General features: G+C 50.8%; 1 protein-coding gene across 1 annotated transcript in view; it reads left to right on the top strand.

The window, feature by feature from the left end:
• The window catches only part of HNRNPUL2 (heterogeneous nuclear ribonucleoprotein U like 2), a 19,731-nt gene extending 564 nt beyond the window's left edge, over positions 1–19,167 (top strand). The window contains exons 2-16 of the mRNA XM_044448388.1: positions 2–61; positions 4,247–4,379; positions 4,846–4,919; positions 5,800–5,939; positions 6,951–7,041; positions 7,137–7,249; positions 7,615–7,878; positions 8,783–8,905; positions 11,231–11,362; positions 12,736–12,904; positions 13,034–13,234; positions 14,232–14,276; positions 14,751–14,845; positions 15,158–15,265; positions 16,275–19,167. Of these exons, the coding sequence (XP_044304323.1) occupies positions 2–61; positions 4,247–4,379; positions 4,846–4,919; positions 5,800–5,939; positions 6,951–7,041; positions 7,137–7,249; positions 7,615–7,878; positions 8,783–8,905; positions 11,231–11,362; positions 12,736–12,904; positions 13,034–13,234; positions 14,232–14,276; positions 14,751–14,845; positions 15,158–15,265; positions 16,275–16,343 (1,817 nt within the window). The 3' untranslated portion in view covers positions 16,344–19,167. The remainder of the gene's footprint in view (position 1; positions 62–4,246; positions 4,380–4,845; positions 4,920–5,799; positions 5,940–6,950; positions 7,042–7,136; positions 7,250–7,614; positions 7,879–8,782; positions 8,906–11,230; positions 11,363–12,735; positions 12,905–13,033; positions 13,235–14,231; positions 14,277–14,750; positions 14,846–15,157; positions 15,266–16,274) is intronic.
• Positions 19,168–21,355: the final 2,188 nt, after the last annotated feature.

Below are 21,355 nucleotides of genomic sequence, written 5' to 3'. Positions count from 1 at the left end.
GCGGCGGCGGCGGCGGCGGCGGGGGGAGACGCCGAGGCCCAGCAGGAAGGCGCGCAGCCGGGTAAGGCGGGCCGCCGGGGCGCCTCGGCGGAGGGAGGAGGCTGCGGGAGCGCCGGGCCCGTCGCCGGTGGCTAATCCTGGCCGCCGCGTCCTCCGTGTCGATATGCCCGGCATCTCGCTGCGCGTCTCCTCGCGACGCGCTCGCGCTCGGGCGGCTCTCGGGCGGCGGGCGGCTCTCCCGGCGGGGGCGCCCGGGCGCCGGGGGGGCGCGATCGGGGGCGCCTCGGGAGCGCCGCGCCGCGCCGCGTGGGGCTCTTTGTGCTGCCGCGCGCCGGGCGCATCCCGTGTGCTCCGGGGAGGCCGCTTGCGGTCGGGGCTGCTTCGCGGCGCCCCGTTGGCCGCGGCGGGGCTGCGGCTGTCCGTAGATCGGGGCCCGTGTTAGGCCTGCTTTGTCGTGTGCAATCCGCGGGATGCGAGCCCGGCTGCTCCCGGTACCTCGTTGTGCATGATGGGCACGCACGGGTCGTATTTTCTGGTCGCGCTTCGTCGGGCGGAGCCCTTGCAATCAGTGGGATTTAAGCTGGGCTGCTCGGAGCGGGCTCGTTACTCCTTGTTTGCGGTTGCTACCTGTGGGGTGTATCCCGTGGTACTTCCTCGGAGCGGAGATGCATCGCAGTCAGTGCAGCTTAAGTTGCCCTACTTGCGATGCAATCTTAGGCAAGGGAATGCTGGAATTTATAGGGTTTCTTTCTGCCTAAACCTGCAAAGGATTGCATCTTTGCCTGGATCACGTTATTAGTTCATTGTTTACTATGGGATGCTTCACATGTTAGCCCCTTGTAGAGCAGTCCTATTGCAGTTAATGGGACTTAAGTTAAACTCATGCTGAATGCAGCCTATTAGAGACAAACAATCCTTTATGTTGATAATGGGGTGTGGGGCTGTTGTTAGTTTTTAAGATTTTTTTTTTCTGGTACATCATGGGGTGATGTGACGGGTCTTGCTGGAGATTGCATATATGATTAGTATAAAAATTGTTATGATCTGTTTGGGATCGTTCTTACCATCTCTGTGCAATGATAGGGATAAACCATGGATTGGATCCAGACTGAGTTGTATTTAAGAGTAGAAATTGAAATCGGTGGGATTAGTTGTGTGCTCTAAGTGCAAAAAAGTCCAGATTCAGTCCATTATGTGTCATAATGCTGTTAATTTACTGGTACCACTGCTATGTTGTTGTTTTTTCCTCAATTATGCTATGAGCCATTCAGAAAGGTGCCCTTGGCATAGCCCAGTCCCATGGGTTTTTGTCCAGAACTAATTCGCATTGGATTCGGTGAGGGCTCACGTCCAAATCTGGCCACATCGGTTAAGTTGCTCAGGCTTATGGGGACCTGTACAATTAAGTGGGAACTGAGCTTCCTTGAAATGAATGGGACTTGCTTCTGATTAAAACTACACTGAATTTGGGCTGTTGGGTTCTATTCCCATGTGCCCTTAACCCAGATGGAAACCCTTAATAGGTGCAGTGGGATTTTCTTTTATGTAAATATGCACAGAATTGGATTGCTGGCCTGCTAACAGCAGAAAGAAAAAAATAGGCTTGTGGTACCTGGTAGATTTATTGCAAGCCGACCAATCATTTGTTATTGGCTGTTGAGAAAAAAAAATAATTGCCTTGTGAGCCTACTGAAATGTTAAGATTTATTGTGGGCTAACAGCAATTCACAACAGTAGAATATTGCTCAAATGATTGTGCTATCACCAGTTCCTGTTGTTTTGAATAGTTCCATTATGTAGCATGTATTTTGAATACATTTGACCGTCGCATAGAAGTGTCACAAAATAAGGGCTGGAGCCGGAACTAGTTGTGGTTAGAGCAAGCACAGTGGAATGGCTTCTTGCAGGAAGCCCACGGTGTGCATGGCCAAGTCCAGGTACCGACTGCCACATGGTACTTTGTTTGCTGCATATAAATAGCTCAGTCAGCAAGAATAGATGGTCTAAAAGGTGTTACTCTGTAAAGGACTAGGGACATCAATAGCTTTGCATGAATCATCACTGTGGTGGCCACTTTCTGAGCCAAGGTGTTTCAGGTTCAGATCTTGCGTCTCAAAATAAGAGGTTGACTCCAGGCCAGGTAGAGCCACTATACGTGTTTGCCCCACCTTTCTTTCCTCCTCCCCACACTCTGGGTATAATAGCAGGCTTCTTACCTGAGTGTTTTGGGGTTGACTCCCCACTAGGCCATGAAGTCTCTGGGGTACGACCGTGAGCCACGTGCTCTCCTAATGTGGCCTACCTCAAAGGGCTGTTGTGAAATAAGAATGCAGGCATGCTTGCTACTGTGAGCTGTTTGGAGAAGGGGGTAACTAAAAATGTGATCGATGTATGTGACACACTTGGATATTCAGCCTTATCCCAACTCTGGTGGGTAGGTATTTTGGGCTGCTGTTCCCACCATCCCATTCTGGCTGAGGCTTCTTGCAATTTTAGTCCAAAATATCAAGAGGGCACCAGGTTGGGGAAGGCACTGTAAGCTTCGGTTAGTTCTCTGAGCAGAAGCCCTATTTGTTTGTTAATCTTTGTAAAGCATTATGCAGTAATAATGTTGGAATAGTTACAATGATTCCAGTTTCCCCAGTTGGTAGGCAGGAAGATGCCTAGGTAGGTTCTCCCTTTTTCTGTGTCATGCCACAAAAAAAATCTCTAATAGTTCACATGCATTACGTGTTCAAGAAATGAAGCTTTGTGCTGGTGAGCTTGGATCTGCAGAGAGGTCAGCATTCCCAGTTTGTTAGGGGCAGGGGTCCTGTGAGGCAGACACGATCATGTCCTGTCTTAAGCTCGCACAGATAGAATAGCAGAATTGAGATTTGATCTTGGGAACCGCTGGCTCACAACTTATTCTTGTTAGTATGTTCCATCCGTTTCTAAGCAGAAGTCGTGTATAAAATAATTTGTATGGCACAGTAATTTGGTCTGGGGCTTTGAAGAACCAGAAGCTGAAGGGGTAGGCCCACCAAGTCTTCCTCTCAGATGGGTATTTAATGAGTCACAGATTACATGGGTAAGAGAACTCGGGCAGGTACTTTAAGATAGTTTTCCCCTGAATGAACTCTTCCTCTTTGGTTTACAATACTGCTAGTACCCAGACAGTACCAAAGACACCGTGCATGTTTCTAGTACAGCCTGCTGCATTTTCTAAGGTGCTTTTCAGGTTCATCCACGTAACACTTACTAATGATATTTGTGTATTGCCTGCCTGCCTGCCTGCCAAGCCCGGTGACATTTTGAATTGAACATCTGGCGTTTCTGGTCTTCAAACAGTGTTTGCTGTGGTTTGGACGAAACCCCGCAAGCGGCCTTGAACAGAAAGTTTGGTTTGTCACACGCTGGCGTTCTTGAGAAATCCAGGCTGTTTAACTGTCCGAGCCTGTCATCCTGTGCTCGCTTGCTAGAGAGTAGAGCCCGTTGAATGTAGTGGAGGTCACAGCCTGGTAGGCCATGGATACGTAGGAATAGTTGTGTTTGGCACTTCAGATCTGCATGGATGTTTCTTGTGTCCTGTAGGCCTTTTGCTGTTACCTGTGAAAGAGCTCACAGTTGCAAATGGAAAGTTTTTTTTTTTTAAGTGCATTGAATTGCATCCCTGAATTAAGGTTCTCTGAAGTCAAAGATCTTTTCTCTTTAGCTTTCTCAAATGCTACTGTTCTTTTACAAATTTATTAGCATACCTTATAAATATCTATTTATCATACACCTTTCTCATTAAAATGTCAGAATGTGTCGAACCCTGATGGGGAAAAAAATTGGGAAATGGATCCTTCTGAAAGGTGGCCAGCCTAGAAGAAATGGAAAATCACTCATGGATGCACAACATTTAAAGAACTTATCTGTGTGCACAGTATCGTCATATCTAATTCTGCTTTCAATATCCAGGTTTGATTTGCAGTATGAAATGCCTTTGTAATGCGTAAACATTTTTAAATATGAAGCGTGCCACCTAGTCTTCCAGGAGCCACTCCGCATTTGCAAATGTGAACTAAAAGGGCAAGGCAAGGCTTGTTTATAGACTGTTTCCCTTGCCTTGGGCACAAGGGATTTGGGCTGCTCCAGAAGTCCATAATAAACACCTTATGTGTCTTTGATTCCAAGGTGGGAAGGGCCAGTGGGGCTCATCTGTTTGCGTGAGCTAGTTTTTGATTGCTCTTAACCAAGCTTGCCTGCGTATCCTTTCTTGCAGCAAATGAGGAAGATGAGAAAGCCAAGCAGGCTGGTCCAGATGGTGAACGCCACGGGCTGAAAAGGCAACGGGACGAGAAGGAAGAGCATGGCCGTGCTTACTATGAGTTCCGAGAGGAGGCGTACAGTAGCCGGTGAGATGCCGTTTGTTCTGGGTGGAAATTCAAGCCGGGTTGCCAGCTGAGCATGAAATGAGACTTGAACAGAGGATTTAAAGGATAGGGATTTAGAGTAGGGGAGGGCTAGCCAGTCTTGCGCATCCTACACCTTTTTAAAAGAGAGGATCCTCTGTGATCCACAGAGAGGTGTTAAACTTCCAAATATGGGTGCTCGGGTCTTTGAGCCGCTAATCCACGGGCAGCTTGTGGGAAGTGATTTTGAGCATGTGGTCCTGCTTCATTCATAACACAGTCGGACCATCTACTCCCGCCACCTTTTCAAGCATGCAGCAAATGCCTGGTGATCCATCAGGAGTTGGCCAGCAGCCGTGCATGGGCTGCGGCGTATCTGTCGCCTTGTCTGGTGAGCCCTTTTTGCGCTAAACTGGGAAGACTTTTTTCTTGCGTGGTTATGTGGATTATTCCTTTCTGTTTGGAACAGATCCAAGTCTCCACCGCCACCGGAAGAGGAGCCCAGGGAAGAGGATGAGGAGACCGTTGTGATCCTGGACACATGTATGTATTCGAACTGTATCTGACAAGTAAAAAAAAAAAGTCTAAGGCTCTGAGGGGTCAGGTGAGAGAGTGTGGGTCAGTCCATCGGGTGGATTTCATCAGGTCAGCATAGGTTTTCTCTCTCCTTGAAAAAGTCAGTTTCTCTGCGGCAAAGAAGATGTCATTAGCCTGGTCTTGATCCTTCCTCCTCTAAAAAGTTCTTAAAGCAGCAAATGCTACAGCAGATATGATAAGGTGACAAACACAAACTGTTTGGTTCTCAAAGGTACGTCTTCCATAGATGCGAAAAGATACTGGAATATGTAGAACTAGAAACCTGTACCTTGTTTTTTCATAACTGTACTCAAAGAAGGGATGTTCAGACTCTTTTTTTGTAAGATTCCACGAGTGTGGCTAAAGTGCGAAGAGGGTGGCTGGAAGGCTTGTTCTTGCTCTAACCCAGGCGGCAAAACAAGTCCAGGAAAGAGCAGCAGAATGAAAACAGAGGAAATAAATGGAAGTAAACATTCCTGTCCTCCAACCAGTGGTTTGCAGAGATAGCTTCTTTGGGCCACTCTAGTGCTTTAAACCAAAAAGCAGCTTTGATCAGGGTTAAGACTACTTGGTTGCTTTCTGGCAGAAGAGAAGCACCAGCACCCAGAATACGGTTGATGTAATTTTCATCCTCATCTCTGGCTGGACTTGGGAGTTACAACAAGTTTTGGGACAAAAGGGACAAGAGAGACAGAATGTAGAATTAATACGCACTTCAGGCCAGCTTAGATCTCCGAACCCTTTGTGGGCACTGCTGATGCACATTATCTGCTGCAACAGTTTTTCAACTTCAGGTGCAGCTCAAGCCCCGACTTTAAACACCGCTCTGCTCCTGTTTCTTGCACAGATACATCCGATCTCCATTTCCGAGCCACCAAGGACCGCTACGGAGGACAGCCTCTGTTCTCCGAAAAATTCCCCAATCTGTGGTCTGGAGCAAGAAGTACGCATGGAGTGAAAAAGGGGAAGGTCTGCTTTGAGGCCAAGGTGAGGAAGTCTGTGCAGGGAGACACACATCCTCCTCCTGAGCTTCTCCACAGCTTTGGCAGCAAGCATGACCCGAGACAGAAAGATTAGAAGGCCTTCTGTTGGTCCCCACAGACTGTGGCGCGGAGTTGCTCTTCCTTGGGGAGTAGGACAGTGCCGCTCTTGGCCCTCCTTCCCAGATGGACTTTATTGTCCACCTGGGCATTATCTAAAGAAGGGAAAGCCTTGTTTTGATTTCTTTGGTCGTCAGACATGGGTATTAACAGTCCACTGCACCCTGCACTGATTTCCCACAGCTGTTTGAGTCTGTATAATAGTTTAGAAACGATCAAAGATGTTTTGCAAAAACCCCTCTTCAGAAATGTTCTAAAATACAATATAGTGTCTTGAGAGCACACTTGGGAAAAGATGTAGAAGCATATTTGGAAGAGGCGACTGATTGACAAGGAACTGAGGCGTGGACCTTCATGTACTTAGCTGTTGCAATTTTGTCCTTTTTTATTTTAAGTTACGGTTTTGGCCCCTAATAGCAAGTCTCTAAGCAGAGGGAGTCAATGCAATTGCAATAAAAGAGAACACAACAATAGAGGCAAGTGCCTCCCTTTAAAAAAAACAAACGGATAATAGAATAAAAATCTACAGTGCTACACTGATTCAAAGTAAGCCAGAAATAAACTCCACCAAGCTAAAGCAATGGGCAAATCACAGCATAACTTAAAAGTCCTGGGAATTACTCCTATAATTACTATACTTCTGTAATTGTAGAATGGGGAGAGTTGGAACAGACCTGCTTAACTACAGGGGTGTGGCTTGCGTTTGTGGAGGCCCCAATAGAAGGCTGTGATCAGAGTATAACGGTGCATTGTAATTTTTCAATATTACTTATTTAAAGCTTTTCTATACTGTCCCGTTACTGTTGCCTTGGGCTGGTTTGCAGCTGTCCCAGGCCTGTTTTCGCGTCTTCCCGTGGGGTTCTCAAAGGGTTGTTCCCCCTTGGTCTGTCTGTCTCAGGTGGCACAAAACCTCCCGCTGAAGGAGGGCTGCACGGAATCCCAGCTGCTTCGTGTCGGATGGTCCGTGGATCTCTCTCGGCTGCAGCTAGGTAAGGAGGGCGTCCTTCTGCCCAGCACAGCATGATGCCCCCCAGGGGAGATCAGGGCCTGCGGCGCAGCCGTAGTAAGTGTTGCTCTCTTCTAGGTGAGGATGAGTTTTCTTATGGCTACGATGGACGAGGGTTGAAGGCTGCAAATGGGCAATTCGAAGACTTTGCTCAGCCCTTTGGGGAGAATGATGTGATCGGTTGCTTTGCTGTAAGTGCAGCGAGCGAGGCCTTGGGCCAGCTCTTAGGGGCCTCTGGAGGAGGCCGGGGACGGGGAAATAAGGTTCTGTGCAGCCGCGGTTTCACCCATAGCAACATCAGGCTCACACCTGCTCCTTGCCTTGACGCAGGCCGGCCTGCGCCGCCCCGAGGTTTTCCTCAGCGCTTGCACCGAGGCCCCCAGAACCAGCTGCGCTGTAGTCCAGGGCAGCGAAAAGCGAGCTTTGCCTTCTGCTGCTAGGTCTTCAGGAGGCGGCTCGAGAACGGCTCCGAAAGCACACGCTGGCACGGATGCAGGAGGTGCTCGCACTCCACGGAGTCCCCCCCCTTCTCACCCTCCCCCATTCTGTGTTGCAGAATTTCGAGAGCGAAGAGGTGGAGCTGTCCTTCTCCAAGAACGGGGAGGACCTGGGGGTGGCCTTCCGGATCAGCAAGGAGGGGCTGGGCGACAGAGCTTTGCTGCCCCACGTGCTGTGCAAAAACTGCGTCGTGGAGGTCAACTTTGGCCAGAAGGAGGAGCCTTTCTTCCCAGTCCCTGAGGACTACGTCTTCATCCACGCCGTCCCGGTCGAGGATCGAGTGCGCACTCCGCTGCCACCAAAAACTCCTGGAGAGTGTGAGGTAACACAAGCCCCTCTGCCCCGGTCGCTGTCGGGCTGTGGCTCAGGCTGGGGCCCTCTTCAGGCCGGGCCCCGTGCTGCTGCTTGACTCTGCACCTTGCAGCCTCCACCCTTGGCCACCAGGTTACGCAGTCTGTCTTTTTATCTCTGTTGAAGCTGAATTAGCTCCCTTATTCATGCTGGGAGGATGGGGGCTGGATGCTGCCACCCCCCTTCAGCCTCTGTGCCTTGGGACAAGAGGCTGCTGCTCCACCATGCCTTCACCCCCTACTGGAGTCGTACTACAGAGAGAGCCCCCCTCCTCTTTGCTGGAGTTAATACCATCCTGCGGGTTCAGCAGGAAGGGAATGTGTGGGTGGAAAGTTTGGCAGGACCCCCCGGTTCTGTGTGCCTGTTGCATTTAGGAGCAACAGGACCCTCCCCGTTTCCTGCGGAGAACGATTCTCCTCTGCAGCTTTGCATCCTTATCCCAGTGGACTAATAAAAGGAAGCCATTCTGCAGTGGTCAGAATCGTCCGTGCCTTTTGTGTTTCTCTTTCTAGAGCAGGGGGAGGCATCGTGTGCCCCCACACAACCGTCCGTGCGTCTCTCCCGCCCCCCCCCATTGCCACAGTGCACAGCTTCTCCTGGGGAAGAAGGTGGACGCTCCTGCGTGCCTCGTTTCCCAGCAGAATCACTCGCCTTCCGGGGCCACAGCCACATCTTCCAAGTGGCACTAGATTCTGAGAGACTCTAAAACCCCATCCCTGGGCTAGAAGCCGCCCGCACCTCGCAGTAGGAGGCAGTCCAGAGCGTTGCCATGATCTTAATGGCGCTTTGGCCACGGCCATTTCCTGGGACATGCCTGCTTGGATCACCTTTCTAATCTTTCTGGGCTTGATCTCTTTGTCCCCTGCCTCATCCAGGTGCTGCTCATGGTAGGACTGCCAGGATGTGGAAAAACCCACTGGGCTCAGAAGCACACCCAGGAGAACCAAGAGAAGCGCTATAACATTCTGGGGACAGACACCATTCTCTTCCAAATGAAGGTACAGAGCCAGAAGTTACTTTCAAAGGAGCAGCGTAGGTTGCACTCCTGCAGAGAGAAGGGGCCGGTTTGCAGGGTGGGCTCGGCCAACCTACGATTAAGCTGTGGTGGGTTGGCTCTTCACAGAGGAACAGACTTGCTATGGACTGTTCTTCCCTCCTCCCTCCTCAGCCCCGCAGCTGCCTTTGATGTGCATCCCAAGAGGTTTTCTGGCAGAATCAATCTTGTCTCTTCATCCCAGCCACCTCCTTGTCCTGTTTCAATCCTCTTTTGCTTCCTGTTGTTTTAGATCTATGTTTAAGATAAAATTTAAAGAAATACATGACACTAAATGCACATATCTATATATCCTTATATATTCTGTATGTGGCACAACATACCATTGTTAATTATACCTAAATATCAACAGAGGTAGACCAGCAGCCATACATTTGCTTATTCATACATTTTTATTCACAGCCACCTGTTCAAAAATGGAAAGTTCCATTAAGTCCTTCTAGCTAGACTTATAGTTTCCAGCATTACAGTTCTAGTCTTTTAGCCATCAAACGGGTGCAGGGGAACCATTTGCTTTAATTCCAAGAGACAGATTGGTGCTTAAGAACAAAATGTGTAGCACTGAATATTGCAGAACTCTGCACTGCAAAATTTATCTGAATTGTTACTGTTTCTCAAAAGGAAGCAGCCACCGGGCACGATCAGAACATACAAACGAGACGCATTAGCTACACTGGCCAATTTGTGAAGGTGCAGTCTAATTAAGCCCTTATCCAAAGATGATTGACATGTCCAGCATACTGGAAGCCTCAGTTTTCAATTAACTAATGTCACCCAAGGCCAGTTACTCCATTCTCTTAGGCTTTTTTCCCTGGCCCTTGATAACTGTGAGAATAGCCGATTCCGTGTGAGTAACTTACTCCATGTTGCTGCTCCCTTTGACAGCGGAAACAGGGAAGGCAATTGCCCAGGCAAGACTGTGCTTTGGAGAGCTTATAGAACTGTGTTTCCAAACGGTAGACACAAAATAGCAACAAACCGTTACAGCCACATTTTTGAGGCTTCCAAAATAAGACTTAAAAAGCCCAGGAGGACGTGCCGGTCCTTCCAGAGTGCCATTTCTGCTTCAGTGGAATGGCGATAAGTGGCGCTGTAGCCAAAAGCAAGCAATGCAGGTGCTTCTGCTGAGTGGCTCTATGGCCAGTGGCGGCAACCCAGGCTAAAGTCGGTCTCCTGAGTTCAGACAGCATGACAACTCATGGGCAAGGACAACCCTACAGCAAGCCACAGGTTCACTCCATGACTCCTTCCTGGAAAATAAGTTGCCCTGTGGGGAAGGACTTTCAGATGACATGGCAGCTCCCTGTGGCTGGCTTCCCATGCTGCATTGCTGTGCTATGCAAACACACCCCTCTGTCTCTGCTTGCTCTTGATGTTTGCCCCACCTGAGGGCATTCAGAACGCTCTGGGGCAAACCAGTGTGCCTGTGCCCTTGGTAACAGCAAGTCCTCAGGCCTTTTGATAAATGTAACCCTAAGAAGCTTATCGTTCTGTGCTGCCTTTTTGAACAGCATTTACAGCCAGCCTTTCCACCAGATACTTTACTATGTAGCTCATGGGAAAGCAAACTGAAAATTAAAACCAGCATAATAAAACCAGCGTGGCGCTCAAAGAGGAGAAGCGGGTCGTCCGCTGCTTGGGAAAGTGGCCATTCAGAAGTCACCGGTCCGCGGTTCCCGTCATCTCTGGCCATGGGGTGTGCTGGCTGGGGCTAATGGTAGCTGGAGTCCAACAGTGTCTGGAGGGCCCTCTAGCTCCACACAGCTGTCACGGGGCTCTCAGATCAATGCCAGTGTGTTGAAACACGGGCCTGGAAGCGTTGCTGAGGCTCTGCTTTTCTGCACAGCCTGTGAAACGGAACAGACCATCATCCAGGGCAGGGGTGTGCCTATCCCATGACCCATTCCAGCTTGTTTACCCTTCAGAAGGGTGAATGGGAGCTGCAAGCAGGTGGAGGCGATCAGTGGGTGAAAGCTGCTTCCTTCCAGCAGAGGCTGACATGCAGGCGACAGCAAGGGAACGCTTTATCTCTGCTGTGCAGACGCTGGTGGAGTTCCGAGGTCACGTGGGAAAAGGCATCCTTGGCGCAAGGCCCGCCAGTATCTCTAGAGCAGCATGGCTGGAGGACAGGTTGGGCCAGGATAACAGCTTTGTCATCCGTGTCTAACGGCTCTGCCCTGACCGGCTGCAGCATGTGGAGAGTGTCCTTGAAAACAGCTCCTTGTTTACTCCTTGTGTTCCCATTCCTCCCTCTTCCCCCCCCCTTCAGACAAAGGGCCCCCTTCCCGAAGAAGCCCTGGACACTGCAGCTCGAGACCTGCTGCTTCAGCAAGCTGCCCGCTGTGTCAGCAAGCTGGTCCGGATTGCCCCCCGAACAAAGCGAAACTTTATTCTTGATCAGGTATTTTCACTTAACGGGGGCTCCTTGCACAGGAAGGGGCAGGGGGGAATGTTCACAGTCTCTGCAGGGCTTGAGTGAGGTGGGATTTCCCAGCGTCCGATGAGGATGACTCTCTGTTACTAAGCTTTAGCATGTCCTGTCTGTGTTGCGTGATGTGCCTCAGGCAGGGTCTGACCATAGAGTCATAGAGCTGGAAGGGGCCAGAAAGCCATCGGGTCCCAGCCTTTGCTGCTGCAGGACACTCATTCACACCATCCATCCAGGTGACCCTCCAGACACTTTTTTCATGTCTCCAGCGAGGGGGGAGCCCACAACTTCTCCAGGTTCTATTGTGCTGCGCTGACAGCGGGGAAATTCTTCCCGGTGACTAGTGTCAATCTGGTTTCGTTTAACTTAAGTCCGTCATTCTGTGTCCTGCACTCTGGACTGGACTAGGAAAGATCTGGTCCTTCCTCTTTGCCTTTCTGGATTTTAAAAAGGGAATGCTGAACAGGGCAAACGGCTGGTACTTTTAAGACTGATGAGGTTTGCAGGGGAGCTCCAGAGACTTGTAACTTTGGAAAGCGGAATTAATGTTTCATTATGTCAGTGGCTGGGGGTAACCAAAACAAAATTAACTGGCGGCAGACAACACACCACTGTTTAATTCTAGCCAGATGCATAATGAGGGTCCTGTTGCGGCATTTGGTGATGGGGGTAACTTAGATCATTTTTTAGGAGGATTAGGCAAATTTGTGGAGGATAGGTGGTACCTGGGGAGAAACGGGAAAGGGTTGGCTCCAAGTAAACTCTGCCGGTGAGTTCCTAGTGAGCACTTCTCGGGACTGTCTCCAGCAGTGTCTTTCCACAAGCAGAGGGGGCACCTCAGGTGGATCAGAAGCTCCCCAGGGAAAGGAGGGGAAGGGAAGCTTCTGTTACATGAGCAGAAGTCTGCTCAGGTTATGTTGGATGTAGTCCAAAGTACTTCAACGAGACGAATGTAAAAGGATCCCTGCTGGGACAGGCCTGTGACGTATCGAGATCAGCAGCCTGCTGCTGCAGAAACAGACTGCCTCTGAGCATGCCTTCATCCGTTCGCTCACTCAGCACGGACTGACTGAACACCTTTTCCTTGGGTGTCACTGTAGTTAGTGAAACTTCTGGGCTTCTGGGTGTCACGGAGCAGGTGAGAGCCCGTGTGACGGGGAGGTCAGGGTGCGGAGCCTCCAGCCTCTCCCGCTTGGCGATGGCAGGCAGTGGGTGTCTTTGGGCCAGTCACGGCCTCTAAGTGCAGGTGGTTGTGATTACTTTTTTGAAGCTCCATCTACTTCCGTCCTTCCTTCCGTCCTTCCTTCCTTCCTTCCTTCCTTCCTTCCTTCCTTCCTTCCTTCCAGTGTAATGTGTACAATTCCGGCCAACGGCGGAAGCTGCTCCCCTTCAAAGGATTCATCCGTAAGGTGATTGTGGTGGTTCCAAGTGAGGAGAACTGGAAAGAGAGGCTGGAGCAAAGGGAGGAGGCAGAAGGGGACAAAGTGCCTGAGTCGGTGATCCTGGAGATGAAAGGTAGGCTCCACCAGGTGCAGGAGGAATGCGAGGCGCGCCCTGGCTTGGCACCCCCAGTGCTTTGCGGGGCAACCCTGAAGCCGATGTGGCATTCAGGCCCTCCCTCCTTCTGTGCCCATCCGATTGCAGCCAACTTCTCGCTTCCGGATAAGTACGACTTCATCGACGAAGTCCTGTATGAAGCACTTGCCAAAGAGGAGGCGCAGACCCTCGTCACCAAATACAAGGAGGAGGCCAGGAAGCTGCTCCCGCCCTCGGAGAAGCGGACGAACCGGCGCAACAACCGCAACAAGCGCAACCGCCAGAACCGCAACCGCGGCCAGGGATATGGTGAGGCCAGAGCAGCACGTGCTCCCCTTCGCCCGGGTGGCTCCCCGCTCTTGTCTTCCTGGGGGTTTAACCTTTTTCCGGAAGCGTCCGCCCGCTTTGCAAACCCGGAGCCGTGGCAGTTTCTGCACTTTGAAAGAGCCAGTCCAGTGGCTTCTGCTTGCGTGTGCACTCATTTGACCCCGGAAGTCACATGCTCCCAACATGTCTCGTTGTCTTTAAATCAACAGCCCAGGCTGGGCTTGGAAGCTCCTCTCCAGCCTTCCCAGCAGGGCCTACCTTGCCAGGCGCGGTGGTATAACCCCAGGGGCATCTCCCAAGCAAACCATCTCCAGAATTTGCCCATGCTCCATTTTGGCATTGTGAGTTTCAGCCCTGTTTTGGAGTCCTCCCCCCACCGCGGATGAGCCTTATTTCCTCATCCTTCCGGACCTGCAGCTTAGGCCTCCGCTTTTTCAGGCTGTGCCTTTTCATCCTCCTTGCCTTAATTCCAAGGGGGTTGGCATTGCTCAAATAACCGAAGGAGAAAAACGTTAGCTACAAGAAGGGCTGCATACGCAGACACCTTTGGGACCCCTCCCCCTGCGCTGGATCGCAAATAATGTAACCTGGCACGCGCCTGCTTTTGCTGCCCTTTGCGGCCCTGCCCCGCGCCGCCTTCTGCCTCCGCCTCCGGCTGCAGCGCAGCGCCCGATCCAGTGTATGCCATGGCTTGCGCAGCCCTGCCGTGGCTCAGCCTTCCTCCTGCACCCCCATGGCTACGGCCCCTGCCTTGCCGCTCAGATCCTCTCCGTGGCTTCCGCTCGAGCCCCAGGACAGCCTTTGCAGTCCGCTGCTCCCCAGGTCCGTTGCCTCCGGAGAGCACCGGGTTAGGGAAGGCTGCCCTGGGACGCGCCGCTTCCCCAGCAAGGAAGGCCGCCCGTCCGTCCTCGCAGCCCTTGGGCAGAAGGGCGGAAGTCGCCACTCTCACTGAGAGCCTTTTTTCCCTTCTCTTTGGCAGCTCAGCCCAGGCAACCCAGTATGCAGCACCCCCCTGGGCTGCTGTGTGAGTAGCACAATGTTCTCTGGGGGGGGGTGGCGGCGGGGGCAGGGGGAGCGCAGGGGGCCAGGACTGGGAGGAGTCGTGTGGGGTGGGCAGGCGTTCGGCCTAGCGGGATGCTTTGGGCGCCAGCAGTCTCCAGAAGCTGCCGCTTCTCCGAGGGAGTCTCCCCCCCCGCCCCGTGGATTTTAGGAAGGGTGTGCAGCTCAGCTGGCCAGCAGGATGCCGTGTGGGGACCCTGAGCCGAGTCGGACGCGCTTGCCAGTGGCCGGTGTTCCGGCATTCTGGCCCCGGGTGAACGCAGGGCAGCTTCTCTCTCCCCACTCCCACTCCCACTCCGCACAACTCCTATTCCCTGGTGTCCTCAGTGCAGTCTGGAGGCCCGCCACCTCGCCACGCACGGAGAGGCCAGGCCGGCGGGCCGCGCTCGCGCGGAGCCCCCTGACCCCTCCCCTCCCCTCCATCTTGTGCTCCCTTCAGTTGGCGGCCAGCGCCGAGGCGGCTACAACCACCGGGCCTATGGGCAGCAGCAGCAGCAGCAGCAGCAGTACTGGGGGCAGCCTGGGAACAGAGGCGTGAGTATGCCCCGGGCCCCCCCTTCCCCGGCCCCGATGCCTGGGAGGTTGGCACGCGGGCGGGCGGGCAGAGGCGGCAGCGGAAGCCCGCCCTCCCCCCGTGTAAAATTTCACCGCGTTCTCTTTCTGGGCCGCCTCCGGGTGAAATGGCTCGTTCCTGTGACAGGAACAGGCAGTTTGCCTCGAGGGCATCCGAAAAGCAGGCCGTCTTCCCTGAAAGGGCTCGGCCGCCGGCTGGTTCTGCCCTAAGGCTGCGCAGGGGCACGGGCTGCGCACGCACGGCGGAGCAAAACGGGCTGCTGTCGTTTGCAGGGTTACCGCAACTTCTACGACAGATACAGGGGGGACTACAACCGGTTCTACGGACGTGATTACGAGTACAACAGATACAGAGACTACTACAGGGACTACAATCGAGAGGTAGGATGCAACAAGCCACCATTTCAGCAGAGGGGCTCGTGCTTAGCTGTGCCATTCCTTGCCGGCTGTAAGGTCATTGTGTGAAGAAAAGCTTTGGTAGGCTAGGACAAAGAGGAGGGCTTTGTGGAAGGAGAAGTACGGGGACTGGCTGTGTGGAAAGTCTGGGAGGCCTGGATCAAGTCCACCTCTGCCGCATCGTGGCCTGTGGTGTCGTCCAAGCCACGCAGCCTCTGCTATTCTGAAGTAAGATTAACTGGGATCTACCGGGCCAGTTCCTGTGATAAAACAACCCATGGTGGGTTCTTTTGAACCGGCTGTGGGACATGTAAGCGCTGTTAATTTTTTACATGCCCCCACTGCACTGTTCTCATGACATAACAACCCCAACAGGAGCTAAATGCACCAACTGGCACCCGAAGGACCTGCAGCTCATTGCGGGTTAAATAATCCACAAAGAGCTGTGCTGCGCCGTGTAAACCAGGCCTCTTCCTTTCTATATCATACCTCCAGTGAAAACAGGGTTTATTTAACCCATGAGGTGCAGAACTTTGGTTTGTTGTGATGTGTTGAGTCCAGGCAGGTTAAGAGACTGTGGCTTGTTAATCACAACCCAGGAAGAGGACCCACCGTTGATTTTCAGGCTGTGACATCTGCCCGGTGTGTGGACAGTGCACCCACCAGGCGATTCTTGGAGGATTTCCCCAAGCTGCTGAGGCAGCAGGCCAGAGCAGTATCAAAGCTCTGTGTGCCAGTCAGGCAAAAGAATTTGGTATACCGGGAAGGAGCAGGCGATGGAGGAGTGAAACAACTCAGGGACTGAGCAGACAAGCCATAATGTGTGGGATCCTTGCCAGAGAAACCTTAAGTAGGGCAGCAAACCATGGCTGGGAGTCAACAGAGAAATCCGAGAGCAAAGAGCCGCTTGCTTATCCAGGCAGGAGAACCAGGGTGTCCGTTCTGAGAGGGGACCTGGCCTTGCCCCAGTGACGGCTTTGCTTTTCCTTTGCAGTGGCAGAACTACTACCAAGACAGAGACCGATATTACAGGAACTACTACGGCTACCAAGGGTACCGGTGAAAGCCCTGCCGTCTCCACCCTTCAGCGAAGCCGTGAGGCTCAGTGGAGGGGGCATCTCTGCCACTTCCCACGACATGCAAGCGATGGAAACTGGGCTGTTGGGGAGAGTCGGCAGCAGGGTTGGCGGAAGGGGTGGGGAGGTTTAAAAAAAAAAAAAAGAAATTGTAAATTTTTTTTAAAGTTTGTTGAAAAGAATATTGTCTTCTATAAAAAAAACACAAAAAAACCATTTCAACCCTAGTTTAGACATTTGTAATCAAAATGTTTGCGCAAAGAGAGCAGCACTTAGCGCTGCCTGTGATTGGACAGGAAAACGTGACATCATAGAGCAGCTGGACTGGCAGCTGGGGAGGAGGGAGGTGAGGGGCTTGCAGGCTGATGGGACTCGGTAGCAGGCTGGGGAGATGCAGGGAACTGATGGCCATGGGGTGCGGGGATAGACAACTTCTGGCTTCTCCCAACTTACGCAAAACAAAACCTACGTAGGGTTCTTGTTTGCCACTCTGTTTTTTTCCTGGGCAGGGGGCAGTGGCGTGACTTCTTACGAGCACGGAAATATTTCCTGTCCTGGAGCCACCGAGAGAGGTCGTGGTGCTCCTCCTCACCTCGCTTCCAGAGTTTGGCCGATGTTTTCAGACAGTGAATTGCTGGGAGGCCTGTTGCACAGCCCAGGCCAGAGGCTTCTCTTGAGCTGCGCCCCTTTTTTTTCCAAGCATCTCATCATCTTAAAGGCATAGTTGCGAACCGTCGAACAGAACGAAACACGATTTGCAAAGTTGCCACATTTCTCTTCCTTTGTGGCCAAAGCAAGCTGCCTTGGGTAACCCACGCTGGATTCTCTTCCTTTCCTCCCAAGACTTAGCTGGCCCGCTCATCATCTCTGTATAGTATCTGTCCTCTTTATTTCCATTCTTCCTTTCTTTTCCCCTTTCCTTTCTTTCTTTCTGTCTGTCTCTCTTTTTTTAGCAGAGTGGAAGGAACATTTTTCTCAGGGTTTTCTGCAGGATCTTCTCGTTGTTAGCACCTAACTTGTATATAGGCGAAACCTGTGCTAGCGTGTAACTTCCACCTTTTTTGAGGAGCCCTAGTGCTGAGAACAAAGTTTTATACAGTCGGGGCAGAAGGGGCAAAAAGGATTCCATGCTGGTTGTGGTTTTGATAAACTGGTGAGCCTCTGTATATAGGAAGTGGGGGAAGAGAGGATCTGTGTTTTGGGGGGTGGGGGAGTGGTGTGTGTGCCCCTCGGGGGAAAAAAAAGTTGCCTTTGGATCTCTCCTTTTGGTAAGTTTGATTTTTCAGGAAAATGGGTGTACATCTTGCAGCCTTTGGTGGGAATGCTCTCTTCCTCCACCACCCCCTGCTTTGGTTTGTCCCCCTCTTCTGGCCCTGAAGAGTCTTCCTCGGCATTTGGCGTCTTCCGCAAACAGAAGCAGCCCTCACCTTTCATGTACAAGCAGGTTCGGCAGCTGGGGTCCTTCTGGAGTGCAGGACTGGTAGGCGAGGGGTCCTGCTCCCTGCTGTGATTCGTCTGCACGGGGTGAATTTGGCTTCCTCACTTGCTTCTCTCCACAGAGTGAAAGGGGGGGGGAGAGGACTTCCCAAAAGCAAGGTGTCCCCCCCCCCACCTCCACCTGGGCCTAATTATGTTTGACTCCCAACCACAGGGGTTAAAGATTTGCCTCTGTTCCTTGTGATTCACTGTTTGAAATTCAAACTTTTTACTTTTCTTTCTTTTTTAAATGTTGGGGTGTTTTTTTTTTAAAGAACAGATGCTCGTTTCAAAAACCTCGCCAGGCTTTGCAAGTGGCTGTCGCTCCATCCCCGTGGAGAGCGTTCATTCCCGCATCCCAGCCCGACAGAGGAATGGGGGCCTGCCAGCGCCAGAGGATGTGGGGTCAGGGGACTGATGTGGGGTGGGGAGCCGGGGCGGAGGGCAGCCGCCCTCTTCCAGCCTCTGGCCCTTTTGTCAGAACATAGGAGTTATTGCAAAGCAGGATTCTTCTATCTCCATGCATGTGTGTATTCAGAATGTGTGATTGTGTGACAACTGTTTTTATAACAAAATTAACTGGTATTTTAAACACTTCAGGCCACTAGAAAAATATTCTTCTGGGGGAGAAGGGTGTGCGTGAGAGAACGAGAGAGAGAGAGAGAGAGAGAACTCGTGTGCAAATAACTTCAGTAGCCGGATTTTACACGGAAGCGCGTTTGCGTGAAACTATGAAACGCTGGTCTGGGGTATCCCAGCACCTTGACGAAAGCAAACACGCTTCTTGGGATCACAGGATGAGGTGGGACAGGTGCTTGGGGCTCGATTAGTTTTGATACCTTCAAGAAGTTGCCACTGCTGTTAAACGGAATAGCTTTTGAAGCTACAGTCCTTTTCGATTAGGAGCTAAACAAGAAAAAAGCTATCTTTCGGGGGGGGGGGGGTAAACTGCCGCAAACTTAAGACCGTCAGACCAAGAGAGATCTTAGCAACTTTAGTAGATGTCTTCTTTTTTCTGCACATTTTTGTAAAAAACAAAAAAAGGAAAAAAAGGAAAAAAATTAAATGGTAAAAACTTACAAAAAAAAACAGCCTGTTTAAAATCTGTTAGTGTTTTTCATGATTGTCTTAGTTGCTATAGATGAGAAGCTCAAGTGAAACGGAGGCTGTAAATGTTTTTACAAACTGTAAAACGTTTAAGTGGCCAGTAAAAGGGGATTGCCATTGAACATGTAACTGTGTGGTTGTTTACATCTGTAACTTTCTTTCCTTAACAATTCTGGCATCTGTAGGTTGAAAAACTTCCATTTTTAGAATAAATAACCATTCGCTTGACTCCTCCATCCTTCTGTTGCTGCGCTAACTTCTTAGATGTTGTCTGAACGCGTTCGGCTCGTCTGTTCTCCCCCCTACCAATAAAAAGGGAGTCAAATGACCAAAGCGAACTGGGGTTCTTCCTTTTCATTCACGAGGGAGCTTCCCCCCCCCGCCATTCCCCTCTTCCACAAACGACTCGGCTGCGGGTGCAATGGGGGCACGTCCTTTTGCAACCCCCAGTGAGAATGCAGTTAAAAATGGGACCCTCTTATCGCCCAGTTCTCTCGATATATCGAGTGGTTTAGTGTGGCCTTTTTGTTGAGGGGACTTTGGGTGTCTGCAGGAGAACCGTTGTGGGGCATGAAAGCTCACAGGGTACAGGGGCTTCTGCATCATGCTTGCATTTCTCATCAATGTATTACTTGGGAAAAGTAATTTGTCCTAAAACAGGTAACCTTCAGGTTTAGAGAAAAGCTTTATCCCCAGCCGTTTTCTGTGATAACTAAAAGAGAGAATCATCCCTCTGTTCAATGGCCCGGGCAAAAATTTATTTATTTTTTATTTATTTACAACATTTCTGCCCCATCCTCAACAGCATCTCAGGATGGCTTACAACATAATCGAACAAACAATAAACAGAAAAAGTACAACCAACATAATGCGATAAGATAAGGTAGAATGCAGTAAAATAAGATAGAATGACTTAGCATGACAATAAAAATGAGTTCGCCGTGTATAGAACTGCATTTCTGCCCCCCAGGACAACCTATTCGTTTACTTTGCTAATCTTGCTCCCACCAGAAGGTTGCCTCCGTGTTCCCAGCAAATCAAGATCACACTCTTACTCTGAAGTGCTTCGTAATACTGCCACCTCACACTAGCCAGTGATTTGCTGGTGATCTTAAGATTTGCTGGTGAAAACCCCCTAGTAAGTATTTAAACCCGGGTGTTCCTGCCTTCCCAGTCTCAATGCCCCCAGCCACCACTTAGGGAGTCTTCCAAACACCCTCTCCCCATGGATCAAATCAGGTTGGGATGCAAAAGATCCGCTTTAGGTTTCTAGAGGAAGCACATGTGCCCTGGAAGTTTAGGGCAGAGGGCAGGTTGCTTTCTAATATGGTGGTACTTCGCTGGGTTTCTGCTACTAATGCTCAATTTTTTCTTTTTTTAAAGCATCCGCTTGATTAGGGGCAGCTTTTCAATTGTCGATGGCTTTTCATTGGTTTGAGAGACTCCCGTAGAACCGGAAAGTGGCCACAGCCACCCTGAGAAGCAGTTTTAGTGTTCACTAAGTATTAGTGTTAGAGGCTGTTGATGGGGCATTTCTAATGCACTGCCAGGGTTTGTCTTCCCGTGTCATGTCACTGAGGAAGTGGAACAGGTTGCCGTGATGCTGGGGTGCATCATTGGACTCTCGGGGCTGCTGGGAGAGATGCAAGGGGGCCCTTGCGTAGGCCTTGAGTGGGCCTTATTTCCAGCAAAGTGTGTATGAGGTTTGCTACAATCCAGGTTTTCAGTGTTTCCTCATTGCATCTTTGAGAAATGCAAAGAAGTCCCGTAACGCTACCCTTTAATCTGCATTGAAGGAATTTTGTAAGATAACTTTCTTAAGCACTTCTTGCTCCCTTCCCCAACCTAGAATATTTATTCCAGCAAATAAATATATCCTGCCTTTCCATTCAAAAGATGCCAAGCAGCTAGGATTCGGGGTACTAAAACGCTTTTAAACATTGAATTGCAACAGTATTTTAAAAATGTACTCGAGGAACAATTGCCATTGCCAAGAAAACTACCTTTCTGCACTGCCTAGGAATCCCGTTCTTGTGGGTGAAGGATGACCCAGGAATTTCTAGAGGAAAAGAAATTAAATAGGGCAACTTAATTCACACACAATCCGGTTCTTTATTGCTTTCTATCCACAGGAGAGTAAGTTCTACTTTTCTGAATTTGGTGCCACTTATCCAGGGGTGATCCAATGTTGCTTTCCCAACTTGGTGCCCCTCAGGTGTGTTGAACCACAGCTTGGTGATGGGAACTGGAGTTGTGGTCTTGACCCATCCCGAGGGCACCAAGACCGGTCCTGTAAGTGCAGCTGTGTTGTGTTCCTGGCCACTGGCTTGCAGGGGCTTCTGTCTACATTTTATCTATCCCTGCTGGAGTGTCTAAGAAGACAGTTTCAAATTCGAGTCCTGCGTTCAAGTTTCCC

Source organism: Varanus komodoensis, unplaced genomic scaffold, assembly GCF_004798865.1.
Source record: "Varanus komodoensis strain SLA01 unplaced genomic scaffold, ASM479886v1 scaffold55, whole genome shotgun sequence".
Classification (NCBI taxonomy): domain Eukaryota; kingdom Metazoa; phylum Chordata; class Lepidosauria; order Squamata; family Varanidae; genus Varanus; species Varanus komodoensis.
Note: the sequence above shows the minus strand (reverse complement) of the source record. Positions and strands in the feature narration are given on the sequence as shown.